Below are 15,900 nucleotides of genomic sequence, written 5' to 3'. Positions count from 1 at the left end.
CAGCATGGCTGTGTCTCCTCCTCCTCCGCTCTGTGCCCGCTCTGGGTCGGGGAAATTGATTGGCTAAGGACCTTCCTCTCCTCTCAGCAAAGTCCTGCGAGAGTTCAGCAGTCACAGAGCTTTAGCTTCCAAGCAGCCCTGGGAAACTACATACAGCCTGGCCAGACTGTTTGCTTTTGTTTTTGTTTTTGCTTATTAAACAAAAATAAATGTTTTTTTTTTAAGTAAAAGGAAAGTTGACTGGAAGCTTACAGACCTAGTCAACAATTTGCCTTTTCCCCTGATTTTCATTAAATACTAAGTCTAATGTATTTAACATGGGTCACTTTAAATAATTATACACAGGGTACTCCTCTGCAGAGGTGGGGGATGGGGGAGTAGCTGGGTTCAGGTCTCTGCTGTTGACCTTTAGTAGCTAGGTCAGTTCTGTTCCCTGTCTCTATCCCAAGCTGAAGGCTGGTCCTTGCCAGGAAGAAGGCCCAGAAAGTGAAGCCTAAAACAAGAGATCATTTCTTTGCCGTATCTGGTCCCTGGTTTTGGTCCTTTCCCTCAGTTACAGGTCCCATAGGGAATGGGAGAATTTTCATATTCACTCTTTAACAGGGTAAAGAGGACACTGGGCTATGAAGTTGCTATTTATCCACACACAGGGTATAACTATACCCTGCCTTGTTTTGTTTTCTTTTGTTTTGGTAGTAGTGTTTGTTTTCAGTAGGGTTTAAACTCAGGGCTTAAACTATGTTGGTGCTTTACCAGTTGAACCACACCTCTAGCTCAGCCTTTTGTTGGCTACTTTCAGAGATGGAGTCTGCCAAACATTTCTTCCCAGACTGGCCTCGAATCTTAATCCTCCAATTCTCAGCCTCCTGCAGAGCTTACAGGTGTAAGATTACAAGTGTAAGCCACCAGCACGCAGATAACAGGAAAATGTCATTTGAGTCAACCTTTTTAAGGACGTTCCAAACTCTGATTACAAATATAAATTTCTAGTTGCTTTTGAAAACTTAGAATGAAGTCCTTGACACTGAGATTTACAAAAGGCTATTTTGTACACAACTCTAGCTCTAGTCAATGCAGACCTGCCCACAAATACTTGCTGAATGAATGAATGAACAAATAATGTCAGAACATTCCTACTGCGAGCTGATACTTGGTAGCATTTGTTCTCCTTTAGAGAGGGAATCAATGTACAGGTAGGAAAAAAATTAGGCAGGTGTCTTGTGGGCATCTGTTTGAATTGGTCGAAACTCAGCCAGACATTGGTGGCCCATAATCCAAGCTGCTCAGCAGGCTGAGATCTGAGGATCGTGGTTCAAAGCCAGCCTGGGCAGGAAAGTCCATGAGACTCATCTCCAACTAACCATCTTAGAGTTCTAGCCTTAAGTAAAAAAGGCCAAAGGACAATGCCAAGGAACAATGTCCAGGACCTGAGTTCAAGCCCGAGTACCATCACATCTGAGAGTAATCGCCTTACCCTTTTCTAAAATAACAAAAACGAATAGCTGTTCAGAGCACTGTTTGTGTGTTATATAGTTCTCTTAAGATGAGCGTATCATCATAAAATGAACACTTGGGTGCTTCTAGAACTCACACACTGAAGCAGGAACCCCCAGCATATTGGTATTTAGAGGTAGATTCCTCTGCATTGCTTAATTATCTTATAAACATGTTACTTGCCTCCCAAATTGGACTCTTAACAACTATAAATGGTGGCACCCCTGGCTTTTCCCTCTATGATGTCCTGAGCACAGCACAAAGCCTGTTATTAGCAGATGTTCCATTTGGTTAATGAATGAATGAATGAAGTATCAAGACAAGTCTGTTTCACCGGTCTGTGCATTCTTGTTCCTTCCATTTCAAACAAACCCTCTCCCTCTCCCTTGGTTCTTTCAGACGACACCGGATGTACAGAGAGCAGCTGAACCTCACGTCCCTGGACCCACTAGAGCTCCGACCCGAGGCCAGCTGGGTCCAGTTCCACCTGGGGATCACCCGCCATGGGCTGTACTCCCGGTCCAGTCCCGTGGTCAGCAAGCTCCTGCATGACATGAGGCACTTTCCCACCATCAGCGCCGGTGAGGTTCAGAGCTCAGGCAGGGCGCAGGGACTTTCTACCAGAGATGCCTTGGGTCATCTTAGCCCAGGAGTGGGGTGGGGGGAAGAGTAAACGTGGCCACCAGCACCGGATAGACAGGGTAATAAGAAAAGTCGTTTTCTTTTGAAATCCCACCTCAAAGGTCTACACACTTAAGAAAAGTGATTGCTAGTGTTTTCTGAGTGCTACCTTTGAACCAAGCCATATGTTCCATTATACCATGGCCTCACAGTGCAGACATTATGAGCATTATGGGGTGTGTGTGGGGGGGGTGTGGGTGTGGGTGTGTGCTGGGACATGAATTTAGGGCCTTGGCACTGTCCCTTAGTGGACCCTTCAGTAATTGACTCTCCCAGGAGCATGATGGGAAGTTCTCACGGCCCTTTCCCTTTGCAGATTACACTCAGGACGAGAAAGCCTTGCTGGGGGCTTGTGACTGCACACAGAGTAAGTGACTGGACTCTGCCTCTATCCAGTCCCCCACCCTGGGACAGAGGCTCCAACACCACACACACACACACACACACACACACACACACACACACACACACACACACACACACACACACACACGAGGCATTTGAGAGGAATTCTGGCATAGGATCTTACTGACCAATATGTGGTCTGGGGAGAGCATCATCAGCACCATCACCAGGAAGCTTGTGAGAAATGCAGCGTCTCAGCCTCCACTCTGATTTTTCTGAGTCAGAGTTTGAATGCTAACAAGATCCCTCAGGAGAATGGAGTAGGAATTGAAGTTGAAGAAGCAACTGTGCAGGACGTTTGTTGCCTGATGCCTCACCTGGAGAGCTTTTTACTTTTATTTTTGTGCCAGTCCTAGGGCTTGAATTCAGAGCTTGGGTACTGTCCGTGAGCTTTTTGGTTCAAAATCCAACGCTTTGCCACTTGAGCCATGCCTCCACTTCCAGTTTTTTGGTAGCTACCATGGAAATAAAATTCTCACAGGCTTTCCTGCCCAGGCTGGCTTTGAACCATGATCCTCATATCGCAGCCACCTGAGTCATTAGGATTACAGATGTCAGCCTCTGGCCCCTAGCCTAACCTAGAGAGCTTTGGAACGTGCTGCTGCCTGCCCCCCATCTCCAGGGCTTTGGGTTCACTTACAGAGAGAGGAGATCAACTCAGTATTTCAGATTCTAATGCAGCCGCAGTGGAGACACACTGGGGTAAACAATGGATAGAATCATAAAATTGGGGAGAGTACTGGTAGGGTCTCCCCTGTGGGGGTCCTGGGAGCCACTTCCTTGGCGGTCTAGACACTGAAGCCCCAGGCTTGAGCCCCAACTATGAGTTGCCTTGTCTATTCATTGAGATGTGTGCACACATGTGAGTGATAGTCCATACCTATCATCCCCACACTAGGGGGTAGAAGCTGGAGGATTAAGAGGTCCAGGCCAGCCTAGACTACAAAGGAAGATCATGTTTTTAAAACAAATAAGGGAAGTCTGCATGAAACACGCTGCATCAAAGATAAATATTATCGAGCTCCAGGCTTCCCTTCCTGTAGTTAAGCACTAGCCATTCACTTTGAAGAACTCGGAGTAAGGGACTGGGAAGGTGGCTCAGTGGTAGAGTACTTGCCTTGCATTCATAAAGAGGAAGGCTCTTCCTTCCCAGGACAACATTCTAAGGAGTTTTCTAGCATCTGCCTGGGGGCCCCTGTGCTATTTCCCTTCCTCCCACATTGGCAATAGATGACCTGCTTTGAGCAGCCGGGTCCATTCTCCACAGACCAACCCCAGAGTTTACCCTGCAGACTCTGGAAAGCAAATCTAGACGTTACGGTCTTAGTAAATAAGGAAACGGGGCTGGGTTTCTGGGATGAACAGAGGCTTGGCTGTGAACTTTTCTCCTTCAATCCTTCCCAGTCGTGAAACCCAGCGGGGTCCACCTGAAACTGGTGCTGAGGTTCTCAGACTTCGGGAAGGCCATGTTCAAACCCATGAGGTAAGTGAGGCCTTCTTTGCTGCCACACCCAATATGGCGGCAGAATTGTTGACCAAAAGGTAATAGAAGTAACATGTGATATCCTGACCTCGTCAAACCCATCAATGCTATTTGGACATTCTGCTCCAAACATTTAACTACTTTTGATGATCATGAAAATAATTTAATTTCTATTTTATTCATAACAATCTATATGAGTTCCTCTTCTCCCCCTCCGCCCCCCGCCCCACCATGGTCTGTGGCCCACAAATAAGGATCCCCTCAAGAAGGGCTCCACTACCATAAGCTAGTGGAGTGTCCCTTCTGGGATGACACGAAAGAAAAGCCTGGTAATAACTGACCTTGATTGTAAGCGTCATTGGATTGAGAGTCACCTAGGAGATTAGTAAAGCACATCGCTGGGTGTGTCTGTGAGGACATTTCCAGAAGAATTAGATCCATTGGCTGGTCCCAAAATCTGGACTGGGGTATGGAGGAGCTGTGGAAGGTGGGGCCTGGTCAGAAAAAGTGGGTCACTGGGGACATGTTTCTTTCTGGAAGGTGCATCTTGCCCTGGTCCCTTCCTGTCTTCCACACTGCTTCCTATCTGCCATGAGGTGAACAGTCTCCTCTTCCACAAACTCCTACAGCCATGGTGTTCTCATCAGGGGCCCAGAATCAGCACAGATAAGGATTACAGTCTTCAGTCTCCAAGCTGTGAGCCAAAACTAAGTCCACCCCCTCCCACCTTGAAGTTGTTTGGGTTAGGCAGTCTGTCTCAGCGACGAGAGAGCTACCAGATACAAACCCTCAGAAGCAAAGGTTCCCATTTGCCACGTCACAGGTTCCTCCTCAGTGTGCCACCTTCCAGAGGAGTCACTTAGCTTGACTTAGATTCCTTCCCTTCAGCTGACGGAGAAGAAGCCTATCGATGGCTGAGTCACTGGAGCCCTCATGAAATGAGCACTGACTAAAGAGCTTTGGGCCCCAAACTGGGGGACAGACGCATGCCCTTAAGGAAGGGTTTGCAGATCTCTGAATGTCACATTCCCTTGGGGAGTTCTAAACAACTTTGATACCCAAATCCCATCATCCCAGAATCCATTGAACTTGCTCTGGAGACTCCCTCTGTGCTCCATAACCCAAGCAACCTGAGAACCTTGCTATATAAGGAGACTCTCCATGGTTCCTATGGGGAAATGCAAAAATTCTTTTCTCAATTTAAACATAATTTGAGTTGCATTGGAAACAACTGAATCTCTGCTTGTATTTATATAGAAATGTTTATATAGAAATACTCCCATCTCTCTCTCTCTCTCTTCTTCCATTGCTTCTTCTTCCTTGTTTCTCTCTCTCTCTCTTTCCTTCCTTTCTCTTCCCTTCACCCTCTTCCTCCTCCCTCACTCTACACCTTTCTACTTGCCAAAAATCTTTGATGGTCATCATCATCACTACATTCAAGTTTGGGGGTCAGTAAACCAAGGCTGAATTCTTTCCCTACTCTCCCATCACCACCACCCACCATCATGAAAAAAAAAAAAAAAGCCAATACAGATGACACCATTTCAGGTTAATGATGCTCTTTCAGCCAAGTAAAGAAAATCTGAGAAGCTATGCAAGAACTGGAATACAGAAAGATTCCTTTTCCTAGGGATAATTTCAAGAGGCATCTCATTCTTCATACAGGTGCCACACTAAAACCAATCAATCAAGCAGTTGCATTCCTGTTATTTTGAAGAGTTGGAGTGTTGCTGACCTCCAGGCTGACCTCCAACTCCTGTCTCATAGACCCTCCTGTCTCAGCAGCCCAAATAGGTGTGCTGCTCTTAGGGAGTACATATGGCTATTAGTGTGAGTCCCCCCACAGCATGTGATAGACCCTGACACACTCAGCTGAACACCAGAGCTACCAGCAGGATTCTAGCAAGTATCAGTTTTAAGTCATTGTCACCATTAGCCATGCCCACTCAATGTCCTGAGAGGGGTGGTCAGAGGGAGGTGACATAAGGAAGGTTTCCATGGAAACAGCAGACATCACCAAGAGGCATAAGCATCATGATAAACCTGCAAGTCCACCACAAACCTGCAGGTCTACAAATGGCTCTCTGAGAGCAAAAGCCTTAAAGCCAAATGCTTCTCTTTTAAAAAGCAGACACTAATGGAGCGTAGATGAGCTCCATTTTACAAGGAAAACTACCCAAACTTGCAGTGTTAAGATTTCCAGGGAAGTAAAGGAACATAAGGAGAAATCCAGTCAGTTAGAAACACATACAGGAACTATTCAAGTTAACCAGCTTTTTCCCCCCTCCTGAATTTAATGAAATGGTCCCAGTATTTGGTCATAAGAACAGTTTTATCTGTTCTTAAGCTATGACACAAAGTTCCATCCACAATTTTATAAAGTTTACTCCAAATCAAATAAAGCATCATTTTGAAATGTTATTTCTCTTACAAACATGCATTATTTTTAAAAAAGCAATTTAAGCTGGGTGCAAATGGCTCATCCCTGTAATTCTAGCTTCTCAGGGCGCTGATATAAGGCTGAGAATCAAGGTTCAAAGCCAGCAGAGGCAGAAAAGTCCATGATACTTTTAGGGGCAGTTAACTACCAAAGAACTGGAAGTGGATTGTACCATTCATAAGGAAATGGAAAGACTTGGAAAGATTTATATTAAGCGAACTAAGCCAGAGCCAAAGAAACATAGGTTACATGGTTTCCCTCATTTGTAATAACTACAATGTGTCATAATTCTACAGGTAAACACACTGAATTATATATGTATATACACACACATATATCTATGTACACATACTGGGACATGATAAATTTTATAGGACTCTAGACATTCACACAGAGGCAAAAGGAGGATATGCATAGAAGTGGTCCTTAAAAGCTCAGTAGCTGTGTGCATATGATCAGATAAAATAATATTCTATGAAACCAATTCCCAGAAAAGGAAACATGAGACATTGCCGTTGCTGCTGTTTTGTATTCATCTCCTTTCGTCTTGACTGTCTTTGGGAGGGTAAAAGATGTCATAGAAAACGTAGAACAAGGGCAAACAAATACAATACTGGTACTCACTAGACACTATGTGGAAAATGAACTGTATATCTTGTTGGTGAGGATGGGAGGGAAAACCCAGGAGGGAATGATGGAAGGAGAGACATGGTTCAAAAAGAACTGTACTCACTGCTCATTACTCTGGACCTGCGCTGTCCCTCAGCTCTTTGAGCTCAAGGCTAGTGCACTTCCACTTGAGCCACAGCACCACTTATGGTTTTCTGGTGGTTTATTGGAGATAAGAGTCTCACAGACATTCCTACCTGGGCTGGCTTTGAACCGTGATCCTCATATCTCAGCCTCCTGAGTAGCTAGGATTACAGGTGTGAACCACCCGTGCCTGGCCTATAATAACTATTTTTAAAAAGAAGTAACAGCTTTAAACAAAAAAGAGCTGGAAATGGGACTGTGGCTGATACAAGGTGACAGAGTGGCTGAGGCCTGGCCACTGAGGGCCGTACTAGACATCCGGCTGCGCATCTGAAATAGAATCTTGACTTCTGGCAGCACCTCCCTGCGGTTTTCAGGACTAGCTTGTGCTCAGCTGGCAAAGTGCACTTGACCCTTCGAGCTGTGGAAGCAGGTTATTTATGGCTCTGCCACATTATGTCTGTTCTACGTTCACACTGTCCACAGCCTTCCTACCAGGTCCAAATGGAAGGTTATGAAAGTATTCAAGCCAGGCACTGGTGGTCACACCTGTAATCCTAGCTACTCAGCAGGTTGAGAGCTGAGGATCATGGTTTGGAGCCAGCCTGGACAGGAAAGTCTTTGAGACAGTTGTCTCCAATTAATCACCAAAAAGCCAGAAGTGGAGCTGTGGCTCAAGAGGTAGAGTATTAGCCGTGAGCAAAAATGGTTCAGGGACAGCACCCAGGCCCTGAGTTCAAGTCCCAGGACTGGCACAAAAGGGGGGAAATATTCAAGGATCTGCATGCTTTTGTGTAGCATCGAGTCAAAGTCAATGGAGAGGCTGGATGCTGCCCCACAGCACTATCAGCCCCCAGCACTATCACTTTCCTGAATGAACTTCACACTCTCCAGGCAGGCTGATGCTTTTCAGGAATCCATTAGTGATTTGAAGATGCCTATAAATCAATGTGGGCTTCTCTCCGCCTTCTGGCTGGGCCCATTCTTAAGACCCATCTGAATTTCTCTGAAGGGATGATCTCAGATGTTTCTCGCAAGCATCCTAAAACCCAGAGCCTTATACGTCAGTCCTTTGAAACTTCACCAAGTTTCTACTCCGCTTCTCTTCATCTCCACACATCTGGTCTGCCTTACCACTGGTTCAGCCGACTAGCCCTGTGTTTACTTCTGCAGAATGTCTGTCATTCTTCCCTCCCCACTGCTGGGATTTTAAAAGAATCAGCCACTGGCCCCAAAGTTTCAATAGGAATCTTGGCCTTGATGGCATCCATGGGACCATGTCCTGTGAGGGCACCTACGCCTTCTGCTTTCCACGTCTCCTCCTATCCCAGGGAGCCTCACGCTGTTCCTCACTGGTCTTGCCACCATTCAAGCACATTTGCAAAGCAGGAAGGCATGCTTAGTCCTCTCCCCTCTGCTCCCAGACTCACCACTAAAGGCTGAGTCTGGCCTTGATTCCCTCCTTCCTTCCAGACAGCAGCGAGATGAGGAGACACCCCCAGACTTCTTCTATTTCATTGACTTTCAGAGACACAATGCTGAGATTGCAGCTTTTCACCTGGACAGGTAGGTCTGGGCCCCTGGAATTGACCTTGACTGTAAGGGCCAAGCCCCTGGCAGGGGAAGCTATATCAGAGCGGGGGAGGGAGGGAGGGAATGCTCCCAGAATTTCTTCTTTCTGACTTTTCACCATTTTCATACCTCAGTGTGGTCCCTTCAAACCCAACACTTCCCTTCAGCCCTATAGGTTAATAAAACAATGCAAGCGCCAGGCACTGGTGACTCACACCTGTCATCCTAGCTACTCAGGAGGCTGCGATCTGAGGCTCACGGTTCAAAGCTAGCCTGGACCAAAAAGTCTGTGAGACTCCTATCTCCAATGAACCACCAGAAAACCGGAAGTGGCACTGTGGCTCAAGTGGTAGAGTGCTGAAGAGCTCAGAGACAGCACCTGTGTCTGAAAGTAATCCAATGGATAACATATAAAGAAAACCAGCCTTGCCATATTGCTCCTGCGGCCATCTTGGGCATGACATTGTCATATATGTGTTCTGATTTCCTCATCTGAAAATGAAAGGCCGGCCAGTCCCATTGACCCTAACCTCCCAGGCTCTTTACACTGAGCAGTCACAGCTACTCAGGGTGGCCTGGACACTGGCTTCGTGAGCACCACCAAGGAGAAACACAGGACCTCAGCCTCCCCCTACACCCAGAGTCAGAACCTGCATTTGAACAAGATCCCCCGAAGCCCCTAGACATACTCAACTCTGGAAAAACAAAAACAAAAACACACAGCATGGGTGGTGGAGAGTCTCAGTGTAGTGAGGAGCTTTCTCCATCCCTTCAGACCAGAGGTTGGCCTGGGCATGATCAGCCACACTAAAGGACTCACTGGTTTGGTAGCCTGGGGACAGAATATGTCCTTATTCCCCGGCCACCCCTCAGATCTAAGCAGGGGACTCTCTTTTTCAGGATTCTGGACTTCCGACGGGTACCACCCACAGTTGGGAGGCTGGTGAATGTCACCAAGGAAATCCTAGAGGTCACCAAGAATGAAATCTTGCAAAGTGTTTTCTTTGTCTCTCCAGGTAGAGTACTGGCCAGAGCCATATTCTGGGTACTGAGTTTTCCATGAGGCAGTGTCTGGTGTCCCCTTGGGCAGTGCTCTGACTCTATCTCTAGCACCTGCATCTTGGGGGATGGGAAGATATTGTCCGATATTCCTATCTGATCTCCTTCATCCCAACACATGATGAATTATGGATGGCCAAAAGTTGTGTGTAAGATGCTGACCAGCCTGTATGGGCACTAAGCCTTCAGGGCTGACTTCCCTGGGAGCAAAGGCTATCCCTTTAACCTAACAAAGAATCTAATAACATGGATGGGATACAGATGAAGGAGTCTCATATTTTCTTTGGTCTGAATCATTTGAAAATTGGTACCCAGGATGCTTCATTGAGTAGCATTCTCTAGGCACTCCCTACATGGGGGAGGGGGGGCGAATGGCGATGTTTCTTTCTTCTGCCTTTATCCAAACTGGGGGTTCAAAGCTAATCCTAACAGACATATTACTCCTGTGCTCCCTCATCTTCCAGCCAACAATGTGTGCTTCTTTGCCAAGTGCCCGTACATGTGCAAGACAGAGTACGCAGTCTGTGGGAACCCACACTTACTGGAGGGCTCGCTCTCTGCCTACCTGCCATCCCTCAACCTGGCCCCCAGGCTGTCTGTGCCCAATCCCTGGATCCGTTCCTACACACTCGCAGGAAAAGAGGAGTGAGTTGGCCCCCTGTCTACAATGCCACATCCATGGTCCTTGAAAATGGCTAGAGTTGGTCCTGGGACCAGTGCCCTGGATCGGTTCCCTCCCTTTTGTTCATTCGTGTGTGTGTGTGTGTGTGTGTGTGTGTGTGTGTGTGTGTGTGTGTGTGTGTGTGTGTGTGTGTGTGTGTGTGTGTGTGTGTGTGTGTGTGTGTGTGTGTGTGTGTGTGTAGAGAGAGTCACAGGGAGCTTATTAGGTGCTAGGAGATAGAACCAAGGACAGCCCCTCCCCTCAGGAACCTCCTTGGTCCACGGGGTAAACAGCCAGGTTATGAAAACAGTGCCAGATTCTGTAACCAAGTGACACACCAGGAACCACTGGCTGCCCCCAAGTGGTTCCCTTGAAGCCAAGACCTTCCTAGCTGTATCCATAGAAACTTCCAGCCCTATAATAGGTATTCATACACATCAAGTATTAGCTGAGAGCGTGAGTAGGTCTTGCAATCCTGATGGGGTGAGAAGGGACAGATCCTAAGGGACTCTGTGAAGGCTGAGGGCTCTGGGGTGCACGAACCAGAAACGACAGGAGACAGCCCACAGGGTTGGGGGTTTATGAGCAATGTGGGACAGCTGGAAGAAGCCTAGTGCGAGGGACACATGAGACACAGGAGGGTCAGATGCCAGGATTTCTGTCTGTCCCTGGACTTCCTTAACCATCCGTTAAGTGCCCAGCACTGATTCACTGCTGAAATGCTTCACTGAATCAGAAACCTTCCCAGCCACATGGACTCCACAGCAGCCTCACTCCCATGTGGCCTTGCCCAAGATGCTGCTGAAGGGACCCCGTTGCCACCTGGCCTCCTGAGAGGCTACCCCCAGCCCAGGGCAGATGCAAGGCTGTGGGAGAGGGGGAAGGTATAGGGTAGGCCCCCCAACACCTTGCCATCTTGGCTTTTCCAGCCCCAGGACTTCTTCTCCCCCTCAGGTGGGAGATCAACCCCCTTTACTGTGACACGGTCAAACAGATCTACCCTTACAACAACAGCAACCGGCTTCTCAATGTCATCGACATGGCCATCTTTGACTTCTTGATAGGTAGGTGTCCCCCTCCCCCACCGCACTCTCCAAGCTCCTAGCAGAAGTGAGGTGTGTCGAGGCTGAGGGGTCCCTGTGACCTTGGTTCCTGGGGACCGCACAACCCTGAACCTCCCACGGCCTCAGGAGTGGTAGAGGCCCAGAAGAACATACCACCCTCTCAAGAACTAGGGGTGCTTGGGGGAATCATCACCGGTCAGGTAAGTGTACCACCCAGCCACAAGGCCTGAGTTCCATTCTTCCTGCACACAGTATGTACAGTAAGCACAAAGCAGGGCCAGGGCCAAAGGCAAGGCCCTGTAGAACCCAGGTATACCATCTTCTGGTGCCACAGCAACCAAGAGAGGTTCCAGAAAGGTAGCCACCATACCTGTCCTTAGATCCAGGCAGACAGGCAGCTCAACGTCACCTGCTTCAGGAAAGTTAACTTGCAGCTGTGTGCTTTCTGAGGGTGTCTGAGCCGAGAAAGACCAGCGTTCAGATGCAGAGGTTATAGAGGTGCATTATTGCCCATTAGAATCCCAAGCCAGGTACTGAGTGAAAAACCTTGAATTGCCAGCTGTGGCACAGGCTCACACTCCTGTGTCTGGATTGTTCACAGGCCCCGTTCCCCGGATCCCTGGTCCACAGGCCCTGCCTCTGACCCCTCCCCCTCTCCTCTACAGGAAACATGGACCGCCATCACTATGAGATGTTCACCAAATTCGGGGATGAGGGGTTCCTCATTCACCTTGACAATGCCAGAGGGTAAGTGTTGGCTCCCTTATCAGCTGTCAGAGGAAAAACCAGCCCACCCCCAGGAGGGACTGCCCTGTCCCATCCCAGTCCCTCACACCCGACTTTCCCACTGCTTTTGTCCCTGTTGTCTCTGCTAAACCAATTCCCCTCCAGCCTTACAGGAGGAGAGTCCCTTGTGTGCTCTAGTGAGCTAGGTTGAAGTTGCCCAGGATTTTTCAGTAAGACCCTCCTGGAGGCAGAGAACAAGGCTTGACGTCACTGGCTGGCCAGCCTTCCTTCTGTTCCTGTGGCCAGATGAAGGGGCTAGAGGCAGCGGACCCCGTCACCAGAATTCTAACCCCCAAAGAACTGCACCCGGGGAGTGAGGAAAGATGCTGCTGGCTAAAGCCTCTTCCTTCCGCCAGGTTCGGACGCCATTCCCAGGACGAAATCTCCATCCTGGCGCCTCTCTCGCAGTGCTGCATGTGAGTGTGCGCAGGCGGGCACGCCACCCCCTTGCAGTTGTCACTGATCTAGGATGTTGGGGAGCCGCCGCTGCCGCCATCACTTTTGCCCAGCAACATCTCATTTGCTCATCCTATAAGTGTAAAAGGAATCTGGAGCTTGTCTCTTAAACCTTTTGATCACCCACTTTCATCTTTAAGTCAGGTCATTACCCACTTTCAGAGTCTGAAGGTCTTTGATGTTATTAGTCAGACTTCTACTTTGCCAGCACTCATTTGGGGGTGTGTGTGGGGGGGTGTGTACTGAGAGGCTTGAACTCAGGGTCTGGGCACTGTCTCTTAGCTTTCTGGTACCACTTGAGCCACAGCTCAATAAGCTTTCAACATAACTATTTGGTCATCATGTTAGCAAAATCCTGACTGACATCTTATCATCCTGTGTCAGACTGACATTTGCCTTGGCTCTTTTTTTTATTTTTTGGGGGGGCGTACAGTTGTGGGGCCTGAACTCTGGGCCTGGGCGCTGTCCCTCAGCTCTTCAGCTCAAGGCTAGCACTCTACCACTTGAGCCACAGTGCCACTTCCAGCTTTTTTCTTCTTGCTTATGTGGTGCTGAGGAATCGAACCCAGGGCCTCATGCATGCAAGGCAAGCGCTCTACCACTGAGCCACCTTCCCAGCCCTACCTTGGCTGTTTCTTCTCCTGAAACACCCAAGCTACTTCCATACCTCTCCTGGCCTTTAGCCAGGCTGTGAAACTGTCCACTTGCTCAACCCCAAGATCCAAAAACAGTTATAAATACATGATTAGTACCTTAGGTTAAGCATGTCTCCCTTCTTGCTTCCTTCCTCCCCACCAGAGCAGGATGGGCAGTATGCACTTAGGCAAAACTCAGACAAGCTGCTTACACTTGAGTCCAAGTCAGATTCCTCAACACAAAGAATCAAACCCCACTGCAAACACAATGGTTCCATTTTGTCTACCGGAAGCTTTTCCCAATTGATACACCTTCGATGTGTCAGTTCAGGTTTAGTTCCTTGACAAATCTCAGAATGAATGCACATGGCCAGGTATCACCATAGGTGGTATGAAAATTAAGTCTACAAATCCCACAGCAGACTCTAGGCCAAAGGGCAGCTGGACAAAAGCTATCACCTATTCCCTTTCTACGTGATTTTCACTAGCATGTGACAGACACTGGGGACAAGGCTTTAAGAATTCCAAAGGGCAAGGTGAGGTACATGCTGTTCCCTACATTTGCTTACTTGGTTATGACTCTTTCAGGATAAAAAAGAAAACCCTTCTGCACCTGCAGTTATTGGCTCAGGCTGACTACAGACTCAGTGATGTGATGCGGGAGTCACTTCTAGAAGACCAGCTCAGCCCAGTCCTCACAGAACCGCACCTCCTGGCCCTGGACCGCAGACTCCAAATCATCCTCCAGACTGTGGAGGGCTGCATAGAGGCCCACGGGGAGCACAGGGTCATAGCCGATGGCCGACATCGAGCCCCGGCCTCAGGCCAGGCTAATCCAACAAGCTAATGACTTCCAAGGTTGATTTCAGCACACACCTGAGCCAGCAGGGGACGCCTGTGCAGATGGCAGCTTCCTCAGTGCTGGGGGGGCGGAGGAGGCAGTCATGTTTGAAACAGCAAATGGGATCCACTGAGCTTCATGATGACTCCTTGACAGAGGCCACTGCTTCAGTAGAGCACTACTGGGGCATCATCTCCCCACGAAGCCAGGCTTCCTGAAGGCCACAGATCCATCTTCTGAGCACACGGGGAAATCTGCACAGGGGCCAGGCCCAGAAGGTTCGGGAGCCCTGTAACCAGGACTGTTTTGACTGTAGCAAGTCCAATAAAAGGACATCTGTTAGGTATCTATTTCTCTACGGAGCCTTCTCTTTTTTCCTGTTGGTCGTGGGGCTTGAACTCAGGGCCTAGGCACTCTCGGTTCTTTTTTGCTCAAGGCTAGTGCTCCACCACTTGAGCCACAGATTCACCTCTGGTTTCCTGGCGGTTAAATGGAGGCAAGAGTCTCACAGACCTTCCTGCCTAAGCTGGCTTCCAAAGCAATCCTCAGATCTCAGCCTCCGGAGTAGCTAGGATTACAGGTGTGGCCACCAGCACCAGGTTTCTAGATCTTTCTGGATATCTTACTCTGACTTGGCCTCTGGCAAATGGTCAAACTGGTTCAAGGCGGACTTTACCCCCTCCACTGACTACCCACTGGTCTGATCTGATTATAACAAGTCCTTCTGTGGTAACTTCGCAAATACTCTCACCAAAGGCAGATGTAAAATAGGGATTTGGGGGCTGGGTGCCAGTGGCTCACATCTGTAACCCTAGATTTTCAGGAGACTGAGATCCAGAGGATTACAATGCAAAGATATCCTTGGCAGAGAAGTCTTAAAAGATTCCATATCCTTAGACAGCAAAAAGTCTGGCTGTAGGCATGGCACAAGTGGTAAAGTACCAGACAAGCAAGATGAGCAAATGCAAAGCCCTGAGTTCAAACCATGGTACTAGTAAATACATCAATAAAACAGATGAGACCAGGTATGGTGGCTCATGCCTGTGAATTCGTTCCTCAGAAGACAGAAGCAGGAGGACGGTAAGTTCAAGGTTAGCCAGAAGTCAGTGAGATCCTATTTCAAAAACCAACTAGAAACAAAAGGGTTGGAGCATACCTCAAGTGGCATAGCACTTGCCTAGGATGTGTAAGGCCCTGGTTTCAACCTCCAGCAAAAGAGAGAAAAAGGGAAGGAGGGAGGGAGGGGGAATCAGCCCCCCCAATAAAACATTCACTCCTTGGAATATCAATTTTTCCCAAGTAACATTACTTAACTTCCCATGAAATATTCTCCAGACTCAATGTAAGAATGTCATGATACTGCTAACAACAAAGAGGAACTACTAGCATGTGAAATGAACAGGTAGGGAGAAGGCCATCAGGCTGAGTATTAAGACTACAAAATAAGAGTCGGCTCTCTCACATATGGCAGTTTTGCCCTATGAAGTCACCACAGAAACCGAAATAGCAAACAATGAATCACTGTTCACAGGGGACATATAGGGTGAGGTTTCTGGGAGATTCTAGTCAT

General features: G+C 48.2%; 1 protein-coding gene across 1 annotated transcript in view; it reads left to right on the top strand.

Annotated features, from left to right (window-relative positions):
* The window catches only part of Fam20a (FAM20A golgi associated secretory pathway pseudokinase), a 40,449-nt gene extending 24,917 nt beyond the window's left edge, over nt 1-15,532 (top strand). Inside the window, exons 2-11 of the mRNA XM_069993158.1 lie at nt 1,894-2,075; nt 2,492-2,542; nt 3,985-4,063; nt 8,730-8,822; nt 9,729-9,844; nt 10,352-10,532; nt 11,503-11,612; nt 12,278-12,359; nt 12,755-12,814; nt 14,078-15,532. Of these exons, the coding sequence (XP_069849259.1) occupies nt 1,894-2,075; nt 2,492-2,542; nt 3,985-4,063; nt 8,730-8,822; nt 9,729-9,844; nt 10,352-10,532; nt 11,503-11,612; nt 12,278-12,359; nt 12,755-12,814; nt 14,078-14,336 (1,213 nt within the window). The 3' untranslated portion in view covers nt 14,337-15,532. The remainder of the gene's footprint in view (nt 1-1,893; nt 2,076-2,491; nt 2,543-3,984; nt 4,064-8,729; nt 8,823-9,728; nt 9,845-10,351; nt 10,533-11,502; nt 11,613-12,277; nt 12,360-12,754; nt 12,815-14,077) is intronic.
* Nucleotides 15,533-15,900: the final 368 nt, after the last annotated feature.

This window comes from Dipodomys merriami, unplaced genomic scaffold, assembly GCF_024711535.1.
Source record: "Dipodomys merriami isolate MVZ:Mamm:240054 unplaced genomic scaffold, mDipMer1.0.p SCAF_42, whole genome shotgun sequence".
In the NCBI taxonomy this organism is placed as follows: domain Eukaryota; kingdom Metazoa; phylum Chordata; class Mammalia; order Rodentia; family Heteromyidae; genus Dipodomys; species Dipodomys merriami.
Note: the sequence above shows the minus strand (reverse complement) of the source record. Positions and strands in the feature narration are given on the sequence as shown.